At 30.5% G+C, this 25,285-nt stretch overlaps 1 protein-coding gene across 3 annotated transcripts in view; it reads left to right on the top strand.

The window, feature by feature from the left end:
• The window catches only part of LOC134696873 (putative protocadherin beta-18), a 55,652-nt gene that overhangs the window by 19,142 nt on the left and 11,225 nt on the right, over window positions 1–25,285 (top strand). The window contains exons 5-6 of one of the 3 annotated variants that reach the window (XM_063558832.1): window positions 6,756–6,810; window positions 21,368–24,143. In XM_063558832.1, the coding sequence (XP_063414902.1) occupies window positions 21,528–24,143 (2,616 nt within the window). In that variant the 5' untranslated portion in view covers window positions 6,756–6,810; window positions 21,368–21,527. Of the gene's footprint in view, window positions 1–6,755; window positions 6,811–7,199; window positions 7,608–20,129; window positions 20,433–21,367; window positions 24,144–25,285 lie in introns of those variants that run through there. The other 2 variants (XM_063558833.1, XM_063558831.1) reach the window with 2 other exon arrangements.

A 25,285-nucleotide genomic window follows, 5' to 3' on the forward strand; every position in this document is an offset into this window, starting at 1 on the left:
TAGTTAACATTTGAAACAAAATCAGGACTTGAGTCTGAAATACACTTGTATGGAAAAATTCTAGCCAGCGGTCTGCTACACGGCTTTAACTCAATATAAATAAATTGAGACCGATTACTACAGGATCCTAAAATTATCCTCATATTGAAAGTGTATACATCATAACTGATGCCGGGAGATAAAAATGACAATGTTTATAATGTTTTCTACAATAAAACCTTTGAAGTGTTGTATTACTGTAGATTATAGTATAGATATACAGTGATATATGGATTTTTACCTGTTCTAATAATGCTTGCCTATACTTTCAGTTTTATTTTACTATAGAAGATAAAAGATAAGTTACTTAAATACTTGTTTAGTTATTTTTTACTGATGTCAGTTTCAATTAAATCAAAGTATAGTAATTGAAGGTGGTCCACAAGTTTTTAGGCTGGTGCCACCGAGGGTGCCACTTAATGCTTACCTTGTGTCATCTAGACAAACAAGACAAATAAATGTCAAATGTCATATAAAATTGTTGTTTTTATAATTTGTTTAATTGTAAGATTGATAAAAATAATAAAATGCTTTAGGTCTTTCCTTATAAAGAAAATAGATATAGGAAGATGTGGTGTGAGTGCCAATGAGACAACTCTCCATCCAAATAACAATTTAAAAAGTAAACCATTATAGGTTAAAGTACGGCCTTCAACATGGAGCCTTGGCTCACACCGAACAACAAGCTATATATATTTCTGAAAGTTTCACAATTTTTAGTGCCTGTATAACTAAAAAGTATTGTATGTTGAAGATGCCAATTCTGGGTTTAACTTAATGGGAGAGAGACCACCATTTGTAAGTGTTTGGGTGAGTTGGAAAGATGTTTTGAAGCTCCTGACTTACTCTGCTTACTGTATCATAGCTGCCAACTTTTAAAAATGCCCATGGGGGTTTTGAGTGCAAGATGGCTGTCATAGTCCTAAATAACCTTCAAGGGGGCCTTCAAATTCATTTTAATGTTGTTTTTTGGCTTCTTCATGCTTTTTTATAAGCCTAGAGTTAATGTAAATTAACTGTTTTGTTTTAAATTGTGGACAAAATTGCTCTTTCATTATTTCAATTTTGAGCCTCCATGGGGAAAATCCCCCGCAAATAGTGACAGTTGGCAGGTATGCTGTATCTCTTTTTAGCTTTTTCCAATAACTGCCTTTACAAAAAGTGATAACATAAGTATTAAATAGTTTTTTGTCTGTGATCTTATTTTATTGTCACTTTCTTAATTTATAACAATGCCTAAGCCTCCAGGTGAATATGCTGGATTTTTTAAAAGCAGACCATCCATCATCATCTAAGGCTTATATCAAGTAAATACAATTAAAAAAATGACCAAGTTGATATTAGAATTTTTTCAGGTGCTTTATCATTTGTCCAGTTGTCTTTAGATCAATTAGATTTTTTGTCCAAACGTTGTTTATTCTTTCCAGTATAGCACCAATTCACCCTGTATCATAGACATTGATGTACTGTTGTTAATTCTGTGGTCGGTTTAAATATGGCAGAAAATCATTAAATACCTTTAAGCTACAAAAGAAAAAAGCCATTAATTGAAATGATAATTTGTGTAATTATTGAAATATGATTTCTCTTTAGTGAGCTATTAATTAAGATGAAGATCAGTTGGTCTACGTAAGTCCGAAGGCATACTGAATTTCATGTGGACATTAGTTACACGCTGTTTTGTGCAAACCATTCAGTATAAAATGGAATTGAAATTTTCATTTTCATTTACTCCTATTTCTGCTAATTCACTATCCTTTGTGAAATTTATTGAAATATAATATCTTCTATGGTAATTAGAAGAAATTTACAATATGACTGACAGTTTCTGTGAGGTCACGATCATTTAGAAGATAAAAGCGAAAAAGATGGAAATTTTGATTAAAACTACATTGTGTCCTGTCATGCAACATTAGGCTTAAAGTGTTAACTGTGAATCTGTAAGATTGTTTTCCCAATCTAATGCTATGTTTTTTTCTGCAATATAAATGGGTTTAATAGTCTTATAATATAAAACAAAAGATGTTATATATATTGAATAATATTCCGTCTCTATTTCTAGGCTAAACCACAGTTCTCACAATATTTTTTTGGATGGTGGTCATAGGTGGATCCAGGACAGCCCTGAGGGGCCATGGGCCCCCTTTTTTGAAGAAAAATTTGGTTGATTATATAGGGAATCACTGAAGCATGACTTGAGTGGACCCCCCCCCCTTAGGTTAGTCAGCGGGCCCTCCTTAGGAAAAGTTATGGAATTGCCACGGGTGGTCCTTGAAGGAAAACTGTTCATGTCTTATATATCTCAAAAACTAGAGCATTTAGATCTAAAGGAAATATGACATGCTGTAAAATTGTTCATTAAAGACATTTGGTCATGTTTTATTAGTCATGAAATTTTCAGATGAATCTTAACAATTCATTGTAGGGTTGCTGCCACTAAATTGATAATTTTAATGAAATTTTGCAGTTTTCAGATATTATCTTGAATATTATTATAGATAAAGATAAACTGTAAACAGCAAAAATGTTAAGAAAGTAAAGATTATATGACCAAAATTGTCTCCTTCCAGCTTCCTCCACCAATAAAAACTTGCCGCCACCAAATAGCCTAAATGTGGTGCTTGAAAGTGATGTTAAAACACAATAATTAAAATCAAACTTGAGGAAAATTTGTCACAATTTGTTCATCTAGTTTCCTTATTTTAAAAAACCTTCTCCTTTGAAACTGCTGAATCAATTTCAGCCAAATTTTGTATTTTATTTTATTTATATATCAAGAAACATAGCCACAGTTGCAGCCAATAAATTCTGGAATATGTAATAATACTTTAGACTATTATTGATGTAGGTAAAGGATTGAAAAAAGATATTTTTCTCCATTACTTCAGCTATGCTTGTGGACATTTGACTTCCATGAAAACTGATTCTCAAATTGATGGCATTGACTAATGAATATATAGTTTAATATGAGACTTAATGATAAATATCTTTCGACATGCAGAAACATCATCCATTCTAATGGTTGACATGGTTACGGAAAGACTCATTTGATATAGTTTCCTGGTAATTCCTTTGAACTAATTTTCGTAGAATAAATTCATAAATTACAAATGTGTCTATCCTCAGATTCTCTAGTATTCCATCTTTGATTCATAAAATTGCACTAAATTTCCACAACTAAAAGTATTCTTGAAAGGAATCCCGTCTGTGGGTTACTCAACTCGACTTGGAAAAATTCCTGTCTCCTTTCTTTAAAAGGACTGATCTCCCTTCTTGAAAAGGACCTTATGAAATACTTCCACCCTCTTTTATGATAGCAAGTGATATCTGGTCTTTCTAAATCATTGATGTTTCTTGGATGACAATATTTAAATTTTCTTATCTTAAGGTGGTACCCAACACTTTCACTAAAATCAATTTGGCTCGTTTAATTTTCATAAAATTTTGGCAAAGTATTTACTTTACCCCTTTGACAAAAATATAAAACTTCAAAACAATTTATCAGAAAAATTACACTGGTTATTTAGAAGTTTGACAAACACTCATTTTCATCATTGAGAAGCCTAATATTCCTATAACAATGCAATTTAATTAAAACGTTTAGCTGATTTTACAGAGTTATCTCCCTGTAGTGTAAGGTACCACCTTAAGGTTTAAGACTTGTTATTAAAGTATGAGTACATTTGAGGAAAACTTCTTAGTCTGACCTCTACATGGTGTTCAAGGTCAAAATAGATTAATGGATTCTGTTTTGTTTTTTTCATTAGTTTAAAAAGATGTTGAGTTTCCACTTTTGTCTTCTTCTTTTGCCTATCCTTGACCTAATTACTTAACCCAATGTCAAGTAGCTAAGCTTATGCACTTCTTTGGAATATCAACCACATTGTCGATGACTTCATGTAATCCTGCACATTTGGCAAATCCACTTGTAATTTAATGTCTTACATATGTATAGCTTATCCCTTATGTAAAACAAAAGAATTGACCACAAATCTGTAAAGAAAAAGTTCATTTAAACTTATTAGGTTTATCAGCACAGTTCATTTTAGTTTAAAACTGCACATGAAAACAAAAGACGTACTGTGGCCGTTTTTTATAAATCTGAACTGTTACCACATTGAACAGTTTATACAATAGCTCTAGGAATTATCCTTTTGATTTTATTTCCTAAATCTGTATTAAAAACTTGGCCATTGAACATTTTAATAATATTTTGGTAGATATCCAGATAAAGTCTTATTTTAGCACGATTTTCTTATTTAATATCAATATCATAACAATATGGGGGATTATAAATTGCTCACTTGGTAGGTAAATGTTATTAAAATTTCAATTATATATTTTAATTATTGAATTATTTGTTATTTTTAATGTCATTCAATATTTTTATTATATTCCCAAATATTATTTTATTCTCCATAGAATAAATTTATATGTAATAATTGCATTGTATTGTGAGTTTTAAATCTGACAGTTCATTTCATGCTGGGATTTGAACTTTGACGTCCTTGAGTATGTATTCATTATGGAAATGAATTTATTATATGAAAGTAACATGTTGAAATGCTTAATTATATAAATTAATTTCCTTGACCAATAGACACCAGTTGCAAATTAAACTTAACTTATCTTTGTTATCTCCCCTTATAGGGTTTTGTGCTCTTGCATATGAATAAAAGGAAGATGTGAGGTCAATGAGTCCTTTAAGTTTTCAAACTTTTTAACAGATGTTTCCTTTTATCAAGAAGTGTATATATTTTGAAAACCTTGTCTAATAATATTTCAAAATTTTCCAATTTCAAAATTTAAGACAAAACATTTATGTACAGACTTTTGCCTCAGCTTTTTGACCTAAGTTGTCTATATTATAGTACATTTTTATAGTCAGTAACAAATAAGTTCAACATTACAGACTTAAATTCACAATAACCTAGTATGTCTTGGCTATATAATGAACTTTCACCCCACTAGTCTATATTTTTATAAAAGCAAGATCAGAATCTTTACCTAAAGTTCAAGGTCACAAATTTATTTAAATGTTGCAGATTCTTATGTTCACATTCAGATATACTCATTACTGTGAATTCAGAAATTAATGCGAGGTTTTTATTTTTGGGAAATATGCGACTGAGTTGCAAACGCAATAATTTAAACTCGCATTTTGAAATATTTTTTATGAATTTAACAGGATTTTCCTCAACATCGTAAAAATTAAAATCGCATTTAAGTCTAAAATGACAAAATCGCAATATTAAATGCACGCAATAATTTCTGAATTTACAGTACATTGTAGTTTCCACTCTTCATCTTAATAACTACTGTTAGTGAATTGTCTAATAGTCTGCTCAATTTAAGATTTGTTGTGTGAAAAAATGGAATCTCTAGCTTAAAGCTAAAAGGTCAAATATAGTCTGAAACTTAGTAGAATTAAACATTCATTCGGTTCATGGTGTTGATATTGACTCCAACACCCTTACTTTGTTAAAAATAGCATATACAAAGTTCATGTTACAAGTTGTACCTTCTCTATATCCTCTGAAACCAGGATTCCAGTATTGTACTAAGCCGGTAAACAATGTGAAGGAAAAAACAAGTGAAGCCTTCAGTGGAATTTCATTCTGGATTGGCCAATTTTTGTAATGGATCCACTTGATGGTCCAATTATTAAGTGTAAAATTAATAGCATTATCTTTAAAAATGAAAGGCTGGATATGGGAATCTGACAAAACTATAACTAGTATCTCTGATCAGAACCCTGCCACCAATGAGACCCCCTTGGTAGTAATTTGCAAACACTTAGTTTCATGTAAACTGTTATAAAGACATGTGAAGTCTATTGTCATGAATGCCAAGTACTAATTAAAGGTGTATTGTGAATAAGGTGGAATTTTCTATGTGTAATAATGAATATGAACATAGACCAAGGTCAGCAACACAGGCTCTTAGAGCCTCTAGTTTATCTTTGATTCCTTTTTTAATTGTCATTAAAACTATACCAAGGCTTGTCAGCTTTGACAGTATGACAGTTCTTTTACAATACTTCCTAAAACAGAAAATAGAAAATTTTAGGCAAAAAAAAAAAGATACTTAAATATAAGAAATGGATAAAATATATTTAAAGCAGCCAAAGCAATACAAACAGTTACCTACATGCAGAACAGAAAATATGTATGAAGTCATCTAAACAAACAAGAGTTATGTCATACACATTCTGGCATTATACAATCATGCATTATTGCACTTGACTGAAATTAGGAATGCCACCCAGCAAAAGAAAAATTACAAATGTCAACAAAATAAAGTATGTTGATTAAAAGTTATGTTATGTAAAAACCAAAGAGTTGAACAGCAGTATTTGTTTTATACATTTTACATATTATTTCACAGAAACAAAATGTTCTGTTTTCCACAAGCAGAAAAAAAACCAGTTATGACTGGACAAAGCACAAATATTCAATATATAAAACCTACTAAAGATATTCAATTGCATACCTATATTTTAAAGTCATGAAAAGCACAGGGCAAAAGGATATTTTCACAATTCAAGAAAAGATACAAAAAATCCAAAAAGAATTATTTTTTTTAAACAAGGTTTTCTAATACTCTATAAACATTGAATTTTGAGCAATTTATTGTTTTATAAAGAATTATTGTTAGTTGCCATTATTTGTGTCATTAAATATCTATACTCTATGATATGTCAATTTTAATTGTAGGTCAAACGACATCTAGACAAGGGCAAAAAGACAAAATGGTGAAGTTAATAACATAGTAAGTGTACATCATATAATTTAGGGAGCAAGGGGTAGTTATGGTTTTTTGTCTAGATCAGATTTTTTTTTAAGCACAAAGCATGAACATTTTCTTTGTTTTTCAACACTGTTAATCCATTTTTTTTATTTCAAGTTTTAACACTATAAGGAATAAGGAAAATCTGAATTCAGAATGTTTTGTTGCTGTAATAAATATCTGCTTGATCACAATTTTTTTTTTCTAAAATTGTGAATAAGAATAAATATATTTTTTAGAAACCTCCCCCCCCCCCTTTTTTTGGAGTTAAATGATTGTTTAATAAGTGAGGTACATTTTTGGAAAAGCATATTTCTTCAACTAAAAGTGATGACTGAAATTTAGCATTATGGTTGCAAACAATTCAAAAAAGAATAAATTTCAAAGTTATGTCACCCCAGCATGATATTTGTATTTACTTTCATTTCATAACAAGTGTTTTTATTTGTTGTTGATCAAAACACTTGATCAGCTCTCAGAAATGGTCTTTTTAATCTCTTCAATCTTCTATAACTTTCCTTTGATAAGATGGCGGCCTACAGTTTTTTTTCTTGATTGACCAACCAAACACAATACATTCATGTCACCAATATCCAATTGTTACGTTTAAATCGGCTAAATGACAGGATCAGTTTCTTAACACAAACAAGAAGCTTAAATCAAGCAGTTCCTCGATTTCAACAGGTTTTAAATCACAGCTTTTTGCTTAATCGGCAGACTACTGTTATATGAGGGATAAATTACATAAATGTATAAGAAATCTATTGAATTCATATCAGGTAAGCAGATTAAAGAAATTATAAGTAATAATCCGAAAGCTTAAGTAGGATAAACTACTCTCGATCTTGTGTCGACACTTTCTTAAATAAATTTCTTATTGTTCTTTTTAAAAAGATGATTACCTACGTTCCAGTAAACAATGATCTATCATTATCACATTTTATTTTTTGACACTTCTCATAAAATTACTAATGATTTGTCAAAAAAAAATTGAACAAGAATTCTAATTAGCAATAGTATTATAATTATGTTATATATTCATGAACTTTAGTAATTTATTATATTAGATCATGTCAGTTAAGACAAATGTTTGATTTCAAGACGTAAAATTCATTTACCGCGGTATTTGTTACAAATATTATTACAGAATCATTGTGATGTATTTCCTTGTTTCGGGGAAGAGCATAATGTATCATCTTGGAAATCAATCTAAATACATTATGATTAAAATTACAGTTTTATGAAATTAAAGTAGCTTATTTTGGGAGGTACACTGAAAAAGGATATTAATCTGTGACCTTTTTGTAACAGCAAATAACTTCATTTCTGTTAATAGAAATATTTCTTGAAATTTGTCTCCACATTGAAAATAGCTGCATCTCCACATGAAAGTATTGCAGCCCTTGACCACTGTGTACACATACCAATACATGTACAGGAAATCTTAATGTCTGCTGTTGATGACAAAAGTTCATAAATCAAACGGAATGAAATTGATTTTTCTTATGCCTTAATCATGAAGGTTATTCAATTTATTAACTTCCAGATTTATATTCAGAATTAGCTTATATTACAATGAAACATTGATTTAACTGTATATATGAAAAACCTTTGCCATAGTATTGCCATTTGAACTGATTTGGTGTAAAATAAACACAAAAAAATTACTGTATATCTTATAGGGAACATGAGTTTAGTACAAGTGTTTTAAAAAAAAATGTCCTGTTTGCATTTCTTGTTCCCTATTTTGCAAGGTTGTTTGTGGTCATCTTATTGGTCACTAGACAGAGAAAGTTTTTATTCTATGTGTATGTTTGATTTTTATGACAATTGGTTTAAAAGGGCAATGGGCAGAACAGACTCAACACCTCCAGTGAAATATTTTACTCTAAACAGCTGAGAGAAAAAATAGGCTATAATTACATGTGACCATTTTGTAATTACACCTGTCCAATACAATGTTATTATAATTTGGCACCTTGCAACACATTCCACTGAAATTAAAGAAAGGTGTTTCATCATCATAAACATTCAGACAGCTTACTTTTAAAAAAAATGCATGTCATCTTCTTCAGAGGGATAATACCTGTTGAAAGTGGATACAATTCTATTTTTGTTCATAATTCTATACAACTATCTAATCGGATGAGAGAGGATTCCATATGTCCAAAATGAATTATAAATGACCATCATAATTTTGCTCAGTCACAATTATAGACTGTTTACAAGAATTTTGTAAACATCAAAGCTTGTAAAGTGTTATTGTTTGAGAACTTCTGACAAAGTTGAATCACATTGAGTCTCAGGTTACTGGGGTGTGCTCTATTCATAGTCACAGCATGTTCCAAAATTGATCAGCTTAATTAGGAATGGATATTTTTCACCTGATTGTTTCTTTCATGTCGGTTACCTGTAGGGGATACATAGGTGTCTATTTTTCTGTCACAAACAAAAAGATTTGTCAAACAGGGAGAAAGTATAACTAATCTAGGTTTAAATGGGGGTGTTTTATGATTGGGTACAATTAAATGACGTCATAGTGAGAATGTTGGCCTGTTTTTGTTCAGCCTTGTAAATGACTACTAGATATCAAACAGTGTCGAAGCTTATTTGTTTCAGAAAAGGAAACATGAGTCAGACATGTTTTCTTCGTTTTTCACACATTTATGTATGAGTGTGCTTCCGTGTAGGCTGTGTGTATATGTGTTAAGTTGTCAGAGTATTGTTGTGAGTCCTATGGTCACGTAATTATCTGCAGAGGCAGTTATTTTAGTCTTACACAAACTGATAATTTATGATTTTATTCTTTTGTGAACCAAAAAGATAAATAATTAGGAATTTGACTAAATACTTGATAGTACATGTATTTGTTTTCCTTGATACCTGAATTTTCCCTAATTGAGGGAAAATGTATTTTTGTCAATATTTGAATTTCATGGTTTTGCTGATGTCTGCATATAGGCCTATAGATTTGTTTTTCATATACTCTTGTCTCACTACAATTGGTATCCCACAAATGATATGGTTGAATGCCATAATTTTTTTTCAGTATTCCTTATGATATGGAGATAAATCTTTCTGTGAAGTTATAAATAACAAGTATTCATATTCATACATTTTTGTGAGCCAAATGAAGTTAATCATTGTATGCTAATTATCTTTGGAAAAACAGACAAGTACAAATTTCTTTTTCTCTTTTTCTTTCAATTTATTTCTCTTGGTCTTTATAATGATTCTAATCTTCTAAAATAAGCTTTCTAATGCAGAAAAGTTATAACAGGAAATATCCTAAATATTGAATAGTACCAACCACCATGCCAACTACTACCAACACCAATAACTTGGAAATTTGTTGCCATATTTAGCTTTCCTGTTTTGATTGATTGACTCATTTGCATATATTCCAGTGGCAAATATTTCATACTATGCAACATAGCTACAAGAAACAACTGTGTTAAAACTTGTAAGTTAATGTTTTTTGAAAGCACAGGAGGTACTGGATGACACATACAGCTCACAATATTTTCCCACTTATTGATGTAAAAAGAGAGCAAAACTATCATTAACACTGTCATTTGGTAAAATGTACTTGTAACTCTGCCAGTGGTTCTTTTAAGCTTGTAGACCATCACAAAAGTTGACTATTGGGTAGTTCTATTGAATGTATAGCTTCAATGTCTACACATATGGTGTCTTGGTGTTGACACTCAGCCAATGCTCAGAAAAGTATGTTGGCTTCAATATATATTTTGGGGTTTGTTGTTTTGAGTCAGGTTTACGTTTTATGGGTTTTTTTCTCCCTAAAATTCCTTAAAAGTCTTGAAATTTCATTTCAGGAAGTCCTGGGATATCCCAAGAAAATATCTCAGGAAATCCAAGGAAGGTCATGGGATATAATAGATTCTTGCAAGGGTGTAACATCCCTCAATTGCGTTTGGCCTCATCCTTTTTGTGCATGAAATATTTACCACTGAACAATCTCATTTTAACTATTATAAAAATTGATAATTATTAAATAAAATGGCAGGAATGCTATTTGAATAATACAAAATTGAGCATTAAGTCATACTTGTTGAGTTTAAATTTATTGATTGAAAGAATCTGGAAAGAAAAGACTTGGTTGATTCTTACAAAGTATGGTATTATATAATTTAATTTAACATCTTTTTTTATTCAGAATTAAAAACACAGAAAAAGCTTGTTTTACGTTAATTTTCCATTTGGTCATTTTGCCCTTAGGATTTGGAAACATTAGTACTAAAATGAAATATTTTAATTTATGACATATTTTCCTGCTTACAATGTATTTTACACAAGTTTATTTTACCAATAAAGATTTTTTGTAGGATAACACATATAATGGTTACAGATTGTTACATAAAGTGTTGATTTGACCAGATAAAGGGAGACCATTTGCTATTAGCTCCCTTTGGTTTTACCTTTGATCTCTTGTAGCTTCAAGCTACATGAAATTAATACACATGTATCTTATTGTTATGTAGTAATTATTAGCACCTTTGCTGTAAAATTAACAAACTATGAGCCTTTGTTCATGTTCTACTGGAAATTGATTTTGGAAAGTTTTCACATGTAAAATTTCTAATACAAAAGTACCCTGAATAATTCAATCGCTATATTCTGCTACTCTACAATCATTTTGACAATGGGTACTTCAAACAAGTAGGGAAATTGATTTAAGTGAGGGACTTGTTTAGTCAGGTTAATACAAAAGGGAGAAAAACCAATAACTTGTGGTCCCTTTGCTTTCATTGTTAAATTCTCCAATATCAAGCATTAAAAGCTCTCTTTTAGGTCTTCTTCTGTTTTAATAAGTTGACGGTCTTAAATTTCCATCTCAAAAGCATATGAATCTTGACTTGTGCTGAAAAATCATCCTATCTTTGATTGCATGTAGATGTGCACTAATTCTCCTATTGTTTGTGTGTACAAAAGGTATTTCTGATCTGGGATATAGTCAAAAATTGCCTGCCTATTTTAATTTCAGAACCTTATCCGAATAAATATTCAAAAAGGGTTCTACAGTGACCATTCGTCCTTATGCCTTTCTTCATTACCAGAAATGTAACACATTAAAACAGTTTCAGATATGAAAAATTATTTTGTTTTCAATAATTTTCACTGGTATGTTTTCTGATTGAATCCCTGAATTTCAATTGAACCCAAAGTCGTATAGCAATTTGCTTCTGGGACAGCATCAATATGTCAAATTTTGAAGCATAACAATAAGTGCTACACTGAATTTAAATGATTGCAATTTTCAGAACAAATACATTGATCAAGTTAACTTTTGAGATATATAAAAAGGGATATCCAATCCTATTTACATGTATATATATAGCAGTTTATTTTTATCATGTTCTTCATGTCTCTACAATGAAGGCAAGACATTACTCTGTGTCAACATTTTTCAATTTTAAATTGAATGTAGGTAATAAATTTTCTATTTACCTCAAGGTTTATTTTTTATTCTCTAAGTATTCTCTAAGTTTTGCCTAAGACATTTTATTTTTTATGATGACCACTTTTATACAGTTTATGTTACCAATAAAGATTTTTATATCAGATATCAGTGAAATTGTTACATCAAGGTGTTGATTTGATCAGATTAAGGGGAGACAATCTGTTATTACCTCCTCTTTGATCCTTTATAAGATACAAATCTTGGAATTTGTAGTTTTGCATTTGTGTGTTAATTAACTACCAATTACAGAAAAATGAATCATTGAATATCATATTGTTTACTAATAATTACATTTTATTTTGTTGTTATTGATCAGGTAAGCCTTTTGATGTATTGTTAATAGTTAGCAATTATTAATATGCTTAAGGCTAATTCATGTATTAATTAAATTTTATTACAGAATTCCTAATGTTAATTTCACACTTTCGTCAGTTAATTAAGTACTGGGGCTTAAAAGTTGTGCAAAATAATATTATACTAGCAAGATTAAATGTATATATCAAGAAAAAATGTATATATCAAGAAACAAAAATATGTTCAAAAATATGAATACAAATATGAGAGAAAAAAAATGGAACTGACTTTACATTGAAGACTTCAGTTTGAATTTTACACAATTTAAAGTGTTATCACATTCAATGACGTCAAACAGTTTTACTGTTTAGTAGTTCTTATTAAGAGCAAACTTGTATTCCTTTATTTGAATGTTCAATATATAATTATAAACTATAAGAACTACAAATATGTAATTTAAATAAGAAACTCAATGTTGAGGGAAAAAATAAACTTTATTGAAATGTTGAATACAAAATTATGAACTAATTGAACAAATGTTTGTCTTTTAAGAAGAAACTAAATTTCCGAGGAAAAAAAACCCCAGCTGTATTCAATATGCACTAAATAACTTAAATGAACTTTTATTTATAAAACAAACAGGATCATTGGGTGAATAATTGATGAAAAGTCATAAAAAGTTATGAATATGATGTCACATTTAATATCATACGATACATCTAAAAGTTTGAATGGAATATTAATCAGAAACAATATTGACAAAATGTCAATTCATCATTTTATTAATTTACATATTCATGATTGTAATTTGCTTTACTTTGTTAACCTATTCCATAATTCATCTTTGTTTGTCAACTATGAAGAATGTTTTTTGCAGAATTGTCTTTATTTTGTATATAGGATTTAGTAATTATATGCATATTATATGATTATAAAAACGTGTGCTTTAAACAAAAAAGTTCAGGGTTTGTTTAAGTTCTTCAATTAGAATTACAAATTATATCTCCCCACACTTCCTATCAATAAATATGATATATATAAGGTGGATGTTTATTAAAAGAATATAACATGATGTGAACTAGATCAAACATGAAATCAGGGAGGATTCATTTTACTTTTAGGCTAATTTCAACTTTTAGGAGAGTTATGAGATAGTTGTTGTTTTAATTATAAGTTGAAAGAGTTGTATAACGTGATATTTTCTATGCATCCACCCCCCTTTCTTTTGCCGATCAATGCATTTGAATGGGGACATATAGTTGAATCCCCCCCCCCTTCCCCTTTGTCCTGGGTTCGGAACCCCCTGGATCAGCCCCCGGTTTCCTGCAATGTTCAAGCTCAATCTCTCATTTCATTACTTTGATACCAATAGGACACTCAGGACTGACTTAGCTACAAATAAGGACTAAATTCTTTCAGAATATTAACCTCTAGAGTTCAAGGACTAGAGTCACTGATCAAATTGGGATGATCTTCAATAAGCTATATAAAAGTATATGCAAAGATGTCATTCTTCTGAATCAAACACATGCCATTCTAATACATTATTTTAAATCTTTCTTAATCTACAGAGATAGTGAGAAATCGACCTGGATGATTGGGTCTCCTTAACTAAAACAAATACCCAGATTATTTAAGCTCAATTTTCATGTCTCCCCCATGGTACAAATATTTATCTAACAGGATAAATTCATGTTTGACAAAGTTTACTGTTTGTTTTGAGAGGACGGGGAAAGGAAGGCCTGTTGACAAGAAACAAAGATTTTCTTTTAATTGGAGGATTGGATTTCAGACCTTTATTTGGCAAAGTTTATTTAAATAGGAGAATAATATGTTTTGTTATGATTAAAATCAGATTTAGTTGTCTTCTATTTGTTTTATGTTAGCAAATTTGAAAAAAAAAGAAACATGTCAATTTATTTTTAGGAAAGATGTCAAAAAAAGTTTTAAAAAGTGAAAGATGTCAAAAAATATTTATAATTTTGGAAAATATATGAAACAGTCAGATAATCATGTTCTCAGATTTAAAGGAAATTAGGAAAGAAACTACAACCTGAAATAGTAAAAAATATTTACTGAAATTTTAAGTAATGTCTCAAAATTTGAATTAAATGTTAGAATGTTCCACAAGTTTTAGTACTTTTAAATTAAACTAACTAGTTAGTATGTTAAGCATGATAAAGGATACAATAATTTTAAAAAGAGGCTGAAGATAATCTGTGGACATAACCACTTCAAAATTCAAAGATAAAAGACCATCATACCATGGAAAAAACTCTGGTAAAAACAATGAAAAGATAAATTACACAGAAATCTAGACTTCAAACAACACAAATCCCGCCATAACCGATGGGTTCTCAGGTGCTTTGGAAAAAAATGGATAAACTTGACAATACCAAAAGTGACATCTCAATGTTTCATATCTGGATCAAAGTAAATAAAATTTGGCATTAATTTATATGGATATTGAATATTTAATCTTTAAATTACTAATTTCTTATCTTAATAAAGTTCTTTATTAAATTTTGACTAATATTTACAATGGATTCTCACAGTTCCGTTTTATTCAACTTATTCCCTAAGAATCCAGTTTTATTTGATGTGCTCATCTTGTAGCTCTTTAAACTTTAAACCATTCAAAAGAAGCTGTCAAATTGACCACTATCAGAATCGTAATTCTTTTGACGAAGGTGTTTTATATCGAAACAATTACATTGCTATCTGAAGTAAATTAGATAGATTTCACACCTGCCTAGTTGATATAACTCGATTCTTTTTCATTTAATGATATACAACCAGTGTTTCCACAGCCAGGCTCAAGAGTATTTTGTAAAATTCAATAAAGAGGAGATTCTGTTATCTGTCTAATCAAACAGACCCAAATCAGGGAGACAAAGGTGTACTTGACGACAGAAAGATTCCCTGTAGCTAAGAAATTGATATCTGGATCATTGAATATTATGGACCTAGATTAAATTATACTAAAATGGCAAGTTTTGATCTTGTTTGATGTGAGGGGATTTATACTGGTATTATCTCAGATAAATTCTTGGGTTTGCCTATGTCATGGAGGGTTGTAAATTTTATTTCTTAAAGTTGGATCATAAATTTATTCCATGAAATTGAAAGACGTTATCATAGTTGATAAACAGTCAACTTTATTTACGAGTTCATCAGCACATTGACCATTTATATTTTCCTGTAATTTTCAAATCTATGGGAAAATATAAATGGTCACTGCTTGTAGTTTCCTCATAATATAAAGATTGTTTCCTCATAATATAAATATTCAAACACTGGTCCAATCTTTTTCAATAACTAATTTATTATAAGATTATATCATTTTAAAACATGTATCATATTAATCTTTGTCATAATTTTTGGCGTCTAAAACACATGTTCAAATTTGAAAAAAATCCAAATTTAGCTAAAGTGATTAGATGCTACATGATATACCAAAGATATATCAAGTTTATATCACCAAAGTAATCTAATATGATGCTCATAATTAAAATTCATTACAATAAACCTATAGAACTTATGATCTCCGGTAGTCAGTCAACCTGTATATCGTGTAGGCAGTCATAATGGACCCTGATAGTCACATGATACTGTGTAAAAAGACGTATTCTTTAGCTGTCACTGGAATAGATGTTTTGCACCTCCAAATCATGTTCAAGCCCCAAAATTTGACAAAAAATATTCAATATCTTGCCATAAATAATGTTTTTTCCATGTTATACATAAACTCGTTAAAGTTTAAAATATTTGCTTATAAATTATTGTAATAATGATTTAATAAATTATTTATTTTGGTCTAAAATGATACTGAAGTTTCAGATTACATCTGAAACAATTTTTATGGATTTAAACTCCAAGTTCTTTGGACTATTATAAAATATTTACTAAATTTTGATATTTTGAGTGATTTCAGTGTAACTTTGGCACAGAAGTGTTCAGAATAAAAGTGTCATATAGATACATGTATCCTGGATGCAGCAATCATATACTCATGGGATTGTAGAATAGTTCTGCATACTAGTATTTGAATGAATTGGACCACTAAGCTTTACAACATTATATACAGTTTTAATATAAAAAAAAAATCTTTTTAAATACTGAAGTAATCCAAAGCACTTTTAATGTATTATTCATACATGAGGTTCAGGCTACTGTTTGAGTGATCAAGTTTTATATGATTAAGAGGAATGCATTGAAAGAAAAAGGTATAAAAAAAAAGTAAGGTATATCAGTTTAACACTTTGCTATGTATTTTTGTTTGTGACTGGACTTATTAACATTTTCAGGTGTGACATTAGGGACACATTGCTCATAACCTTTACCTCAGGTGACAGCCGAATAAAAACAAAATGACACCTTCACATGAAAAACACTTGTTAAAACGTATTAAACTCAGAAAACAGTTAAATAAAGTTTGTATAGGTTTTATACGTATAGCCACACACATCTTCGACAATAGTATGGTTCTTTGTAATACTGCCGTCAGATAGGATTGTTTGTTAACAGCTTATTCCGTCACGTTGACTAAAATCTTACAAAGAGTAATACTTATCTTCAATCTGATTAAAGCGATTTTCTATAGATTTGCATTTTGTGTTCTATTTCACGGTTTATCAGGTTAGATTGAACTATTAAAGATGTATCAAAAGGAGTTTTGTGAGGGGGTCGCGATTTGACGACCTTGAATGACTAACGCAGGTGCTACACAGTGCAGGTAAATTCGGCTCGTCTATTATTAAGAGATAAGATGTGAACTTAAAGATGCATGTTGGATCACATTACCATAATAAAGGGAACAAGAAAAAATTTAACGGCAAAAGACGAATATTTGTGAACCAATTAAAGCAGAAAATTGGATCTAATGAAACACTTCACAAAATAAATGCAAACTTATGTCTCAATTAAGTATCAATCTGATACCTTTGATTAAAAGAATATTTCATAGGCATTAAATATTTGATAGTACCTCCATCATCTGAACCAATCATTTTATATGAACTTTGATGCAAAAAAAAAGGTTTAAAAAATCAATTTAAGTAATTGTGGTGGTATTTAAAGTTCATTTAACAAATTTATGTGTTTTAATGTTATTTAAACTGTAAAAAGTCTGTAATTTTCTAAATTATTATTTCCTTTTTTAGTAGTAAGCTAACCTAATTATAGGGGATAGTCTAATTTCATGGTTCCTGGACCATAGTAATAGATGGTGGTTATATTTTATTACTATTTTATCATCAGATTTTGCTAATATCTTCATGGATATTAATTATGCTATTGTGAAAAACAGGTTTTTTGTATAAAATTGTTTATTGATGTTTTCTACCTACCAATTAAGTTCTCTTGCATCTTTCTATGTTTACGATCTGTTGTTGTCTTCTTACTGTTTACATATATAGGAGAGTATATATATATTATATACAACTCGTCTAAACATCAACCCAACAATGTTAGATCTGTAAATTTGCTTTCGCAAATTTTTGGTTCTTCCCTCGCCAGGATTCGAACCCATGCTACTGTGATATCGTGACACCAAATCGCCTGCACTGCAGCCGTCCCGCTAGACCACACGACCACCTGGGCTCTCAAAAAAAGAGCTTTCGGTGGCCATATGTTACCTTTCCACGTCAGTTTTAATCTAGCGGCGTACTACAGTACATGATATATAAGGCATGAAGATGTTATTGTTACAGATCAGCTAAATTATTTATAGTAAAGGATCCTACAAATTAATGTAAGATACAGTCACAGAAAATAATTATATGCATAAGTACGTCTGAGTCAGTGACAACCCTACAACAGATGTATCCATCGGATCGCCATCAATGATGGTGATACATGGCTGTGTACATAATGTATATACAACTCGTCTAAACATCAACCCAACAATGTTAGATCTGTAAATTTGCTTTCGCAAATTTTTGGTTCTTCTTCATATATATATAGTCTTTGTGTAATTTGATTATGTCATTACAATCTCAAAATTACCTTTTATTCAAAGAGAGAGTTTTTTTTTTAACTGAAATGCAAAATATGCACTGTGTAACATGTAAACAATCTTATTTGGCTACCCACTGTGGTTAAAAAAATTCTTTTTCAAACATATGAAAATTGCTGCACATAGAATCCCAAAAGAGATTATTAATGGCTCTCCATATAGACCCAAAAAAGAGTGCTCAGAAACATAACAACATTGCCAAATTTAAATAGAAAATTTTGTCCTAAACATTGCTTAGTGTATGTATGTAATTTATGGGGATTGAAAATGAGAATCAGGTGCTGTAAACAGAAAGAGAGCAAAAAGTTAAATGATAGTTTTAAGGAATCACCAAAAATGTGAAAACTCAGTAAGATTAAATGATATCTCTATTCCAAATTTTGAACAGATGTTAATGCTTCCGATTCCCGACACCAAACAGACTGTAATTGCTCTTACTGAATATATTTTGTGGTTAATTTGATGTTGATTTGATGTTGATTTTTTGGGAGACACAGCTAAATGGAAAGAATCAGAAAACACTTATAGCTGTATTACTAATTTTATGGTTTTTAAAATTTAATAGATCAATAGTTAATATTGTTTTATTTATCAGATGAAATTGAAAAAGAAATAGCCTATCTCCTGACTTATTGGGAATAAAGAGGGTATGGTGTGAAAAACAATCATATTTATAAAGTGGGCCTTTTTGTTAGAACATGTATTTCAATCATTGGCAGATCCGTGGGTTGGATCCCCCCCCTTTTTTTTTTGGCTGATCAATGCATTTAAATGGGGACATATAAGTTGGAACCCCCCCCCCCCTTTATCCTGGGACACCCCCTTTTTTTGAATGGCTGCATCCGCCACTGTCAATATACTTTACACAGAATGATACATTGAAATGGTGTCATATTAAGTTATATTGAAATCATGTGATAGAAATCAAAGGGGAAATTTGTTCGCAAGGTTTTACTTTCATGGTTTTCTAGTCTTTTATTAATATCTTCCTTCAAGATAAAATTAAAGTTAGGGATTTTTTCACAATTTTATCTTAATCTTTATAAATCCCTCTCTAAAAAAATTCAACTTAAATAAGTATTGATCATTGACGATTATTTTATATATATGGTATTTTATTTTCATATAGAAATGAAGCAAAACTAAAAGTACTTGTAATTTCAGGATTATGATTTTAAATGCAAATGCACTTGGTGTCACATCCGTTAATTTTTCACTTCGTGCACAAGCTAATTGGCTGAATTGTGTAGTTGTTTACTTCAGAAACCCACAATAATTTTCTTCCAGAGATAAATTTTGTAATAGAATAATAATGTTATAACTTTTAACATATGGACACAAGTTGTTTTGAGGACATAAACCTTAAATTTAGTAAGAAAACCCTTTTAAAAGCTAAAGTGTGTCTAGTTAACTTTTAACAGCTTCTGTATGCTAGCTGTGAAATTCCTTGGTAGCAAATTTATTTCGTTAATTCATTACCTTGGTGTAGATTTCATTAGCACCTAGGCTATAAATCTACCTGGCTGTATTTTACCTTAGGGAAAAGTCTTAATCTTGATTGACAGTTGTTTCACACTTCTTTTTTAATTCTTTTTTCTGATTGGTTAATATTTTTTTAAGGGAGGAGCTAACTTGTTTTGAGCCAATGTGTACTGACTTTGTGGTTAATAGTAGCAGAAAAGGTTGTGAATTAATTCTGATAGCAAGGACACATTTTTTTCGTTTATATTTTCATGACAAAATTGTATTTTTATGCATATTTTGAAAACAAAAGTCAATTTTAAAGGAATATATACATTGTGAACTAAATTGGTAAGTTATAATTAATCTCATTAATGAAGTTTATAAAGTAAATAATGTTATTTTATGATATTTTTAGCCTATATTGTTTATTTCTACATTGCGTGACACACATGTTGAACAATTTAAGTTACATTTAATGATAGTTAAAAGATAACTAAAAAGACATAATAGTTTAATTTGCTCCTAGTTGAACAGAAAATAGATTGAATATCATGGCGTGGAACATATTGTTTTGAAAAACTAGTTAGAAGATGTAATAGATAATAGGTGATCTAGGTACATTTGATTAATATATAGAAAATATATTTCCTGTGCTATTATTAATTTGATAAGTCATTTATTGAAAAGGATTGTTGAAATAATGAAAAACAAAGGTTTTGGGTAAAAAAAATACTCATCTGAAAAATGAAATAAAAATATATAGATTGCATTGTTTTATTCATAAAACAATTACCAGGAACTGAAGTATATATTTTTATTACTTTATATAAAGACACTCAACATGTTTGTCATACAGTTTACCACCTACAACTGATATCTTAACTAAAATATGAATTTTTAGTCATATATTTAAGAATGCAAAAGAGAAAAATAGCTCTAACCTGCAGAAACATTACTTTCATAGAACTTGAATATTTTAGGAAGGTCAAGACCATTAGAATACAGTAGAAATTGAATTGTTCTTAGTTGTATAATTATACAAACTTAGTAAATGAAGTGTAGAATATATGTGTTGGCAGACTTTGTTTAACAATCTGTCTAAGTGTGAAATATATCAGTAATGTAAGAATAATATTTTCTTTACTTCAAATTGGATTTAATTACATATGGATAAACAAATAAGACTTCAACACACTATACTCAGTCTAACACTACTGGGTTTCCTGTTGGTGGTTAAATGTGTCTTAATACCATGTGTCAATATTTTTACATCTATTTTTCAGAGTGAAAGCAAGGCAGTAATAATATTTGAATTGAAGTAATAACAAGTTTTGATTGGAAGAAATTGGAAATTTGATAATCGACTATTAAAAAGATCATGAGAAAATAGAAGTCTGGAAGCACTTAAGAGACTTGTAAAGTCTCGACACAGTTACGAGAAAGATGGAGAAGATATTAATTATCGGTTTCATGTTTTTCCCAACATTACAGTCACTTGTATATTACATAGATGAAGAGAGTGGTTCAAATAAATTCCTTGGGAACATTGCAACGGATACAAACTTAGAAAAATTGGTTAATAATTCTGACGATTTTAAAACAATACAATATAGCTTTCTTACTCAGGGACATCCACATTCATCAAAATTTAAGATAAATGAAACAACAAGTGAAATCCGAACAAAAGAAAATTTAGACAGAGAAACAATCTGTGAATATTCCCCTTCATGTGTATTATCTTTACAAGTTTCTGCCAAGTCAACATATGGAATATTTTTTGAAACATTTGATATTTTTGTTCATTTGAATGATATCAATGACAATACACCGTATTTCCCATCATCAAGTGTTAATCTGTCAGTTTCCGAGGCTTCTCTTGTGGGAACAAAGTTTACAATCAGCAGTGCAATAGATAAAGATAGTACGAACTTTTCTGTGATAGATTACCAGATCTCACCCCTTGGTTCACCATTTAATGTGGAATTTTCTAAAAACCTTGATGGACAAACCACAACAGTATGGCTGAAAGTGATAAGAACATTGGACAGAGAAGTTAAAGACAGCTATAAAATTCAAATTATGGCAAAAGATGGTGGCAACCCAGCAAAAATAGGCACTTTGGATGTTAATCTTGTTGTTGATGATGTCAATGATGAATCTCCTAAATTCAGTAAATCTTTGTACAATGTAACTTTGGCTGAAGATGTGGTTATTAATTCAACCATTGTAACTGTTTCAGCAACCGATTCTGATTCCGGTAAAAATGGAGAAGTGAGTTACAGATTTAGTGCAAGTCAAAACCAGGATATTCTTTCAACTTTCTCAATAAATACTAAGACTGGAGATATCAAACTCATAAAGAAGTTACAATATGAACCAAGCGAGTCATACAAAATGATTGTAGAAGCAGTTGATAATGGTGATCAGCCTTCAGTATCTCAAGTTTTCGTTCATGTAAATATTTTGGACTCTGGGAATAATCCACCTACAATTAACATTAACTTGTTATCCGATTCTGACATGGCCGAGGTGTCAGAGTTCGCTAACATGGGAGCTGTTGTGGCCCATGTAAAAGTTGATGATGGTGACACCGGTCGAAACGGAATAGTCACATGTCAAATCCAAAACAATTTCTTCCAACTACAGCGCATGGAAGTAAAAGAGTACAAGGTCATAGTTCATCAACCACTGGACCGTGAAGCAAAACCAGAACATTTGGTTTCTGTTTTCTGTAGTGATGTTGGAAGTCCCCCATTAAACAGCTCCAAGAACTTTGTGGTTCAAGTTATTGATGAAAATGATCAGTCACCAGTTTTCATGAAGACAACCTACACTGCAAGTATTGCTGAAAACAACAATTTCAATGACGTTATACTTCATGTTTCTGCTTCAGATCGGGACATTGGAGTAAATGCAGAGGTCACATACAGACTACACGCAGATTCAGGACAAGATTTTACCATTGACAGTGAAACAGGACTTATTCGAGCCAACAACACCTTTGACCGAGAAAAAATTGACCAATACAAATTTCGAGTTTTAGCTGTTGATAAAGGGAAACAACCCCTGAGTTCAACATGTACTGTTATTGTAAACATTGATGATGTAAATGACAACGATCCTAAATTTGACAAAGATGTCTACCATGCTCGTGTCCTTGAAAATCTTAAAGATTTTAACGTAACTTCATTGCATGCTACTGACTTAGACAGCGATGTGAATGGAATCATAACTTACTCTCTAGCAAAATCATCTGAAGGAGTACCATTCCAAGTGATGCCGTACGGGACAATTAAAACAACCAAACTTCTTAACAGAGAAGATCAGGATAGATATGCTTTCATGGTGGTCGCGTTTGACCATGGTAATCCACCAAGAACCAGTACCGTCAATGTGATTGTTGATGTAGACGACCAGAACGACTATCACCCAATCATTATGTACCCCAATGCTACCAATGATACAGTTCTGGTTTCATATCAATCACCTGTTAATTCTGTTGTAACGAAAATCAAAGCATTTGACCCAGATTTGGGACCTAATAGTGACTTGCTTTTTTCAATCAAATCACGGAATGACTCTGATATTTTCAACATAATCAGTACAACAGGTGAAGTGGTTGTGGTTCAGAGGATGACCATTCTAAACATGAATCTTAAATATTTCTTGGAGATTGCTGTATCTGATAAAGGACTACCAACATCTTTAACATCAACAAGAAAATTACACATTGTTGTGTCGTTACGGAATATTACCTCAGCCTCACCAATGGCACAAGAACAGCAGGACTATAGTATTGCTATTGCTATAACTGTTGTCGTGGTAACTATAGTATTGGCAGCAACAATTATCATTACTATATTCGTTATTCGTAGATTGGATAAACAGAAACGAATGTACCAGGAGACTGTGGTACCAGATCAGAATAAGAATCTGTTTTCCTCCTCTTCTGACAAAGGTTCGCTCTATAGTCTGCCAGGTGACAGATCATCCAGTCAGCATACAGAGTACAACCCTTCCCATGATGCAAACAGTGTAGCCAGTCAGAATACATATCAGGTAAATTTCTTTCTAAAAATGGGAGACAACTCTTGAAAAATACAAAATGATAGAGATATTAATTTAATCTGTCTAACTTGATCCTATTTGTCCATACATTTCCTTATGAAAGAGGGAAAATCTTACTTTAGCAAGGAAGGTTAAATTTATGTTTGTTTAATTTACAATTCTAGGGTATATAATGCTTCTCAGATTTGGTCATTTCTTTTAATTGATCTCAAGGGTTAATATTAACTTTTTAATAGCAAATCTCGAGCACTCTTTTAGAAACAGAGTTCAATTTCTAAATACTAAATAGGACTTTACCAAGGTTATCTATATCAAATCACTTTACACAATCCCTTGATATCATACACCAAAAAATAACATACTTCATGAAGAAAGACATTTTTCTTTTGCTTATTTTTTTCCCTCTGGGCAAAACACCAATTAGTGGTGGAATAAAGTCTCTTAAGTTATATCAACAATGAGACATATTGTTGTCTCTCTAAACATTGTCATTGATTTTTTGTATCTTGTGAGTTTGAAACTCATTAATTTTCTGGGTAAGCTTTTCTGGTATGCATCCCTCATTAGAAGAGAAATGTCTTAAGAGGGATAAGAAATAGCGTGTGTATGTCAAATGAATTAACTACAAAGACTTAGGGACCAGAAATTATTTACTTTGTATAAAAACATGAGCATCAAGCTGTTACAGAAAAATGTGACAAATTCTTAGTACAAAAGGATTTTCCATCACAAAAAATGTTAATACTTTATTTAAGGTGTGCTTCTGCTAAAAATACAAACAAAAAATAACATTAGCATTAATATTATGTATTAAGATTCCTCTCATATCCATTTTAAATCTCATGACTAAAAACTAATAAGAGACAGTTTTCTAAAACAAATTGTTGTTTGTAATTTCTAATGACTGTTGGAAAAATACTAGCAAATTCTAATGATCCACACACAAATAAAAGCAATTCTCTGATGGACCTATATTTGCAGTAGACAATGACCTCACAAAATGTAAAAAAAAACCAGGGGTATGGGTATCTACAGGTATCTGACATAAAAATCAGCAAGGCCTTCAACACAGAGCATACATGTATAATAAAACATATTTGGTTAGTTCTTTTATAGGCCTAACAGAATTAAGG

The sequence above is a fragment of the Mytilus trossulus genome, chromosome 14 (genome assembly GCF_036588685.1).
Source record: "Mytilus trossulus isolate FHL-02 chromosome 14, PNRI_Mtr1.1.1.hap1, whole genome shotgun sequence".
In the NCBI taxonomy this organism is placed as follows: Eukaryota; Metazoa; Mollusca; class Bivalvia; order Mytilida; family Mytilidae; genus Mytilus; species Mytilus trossulus.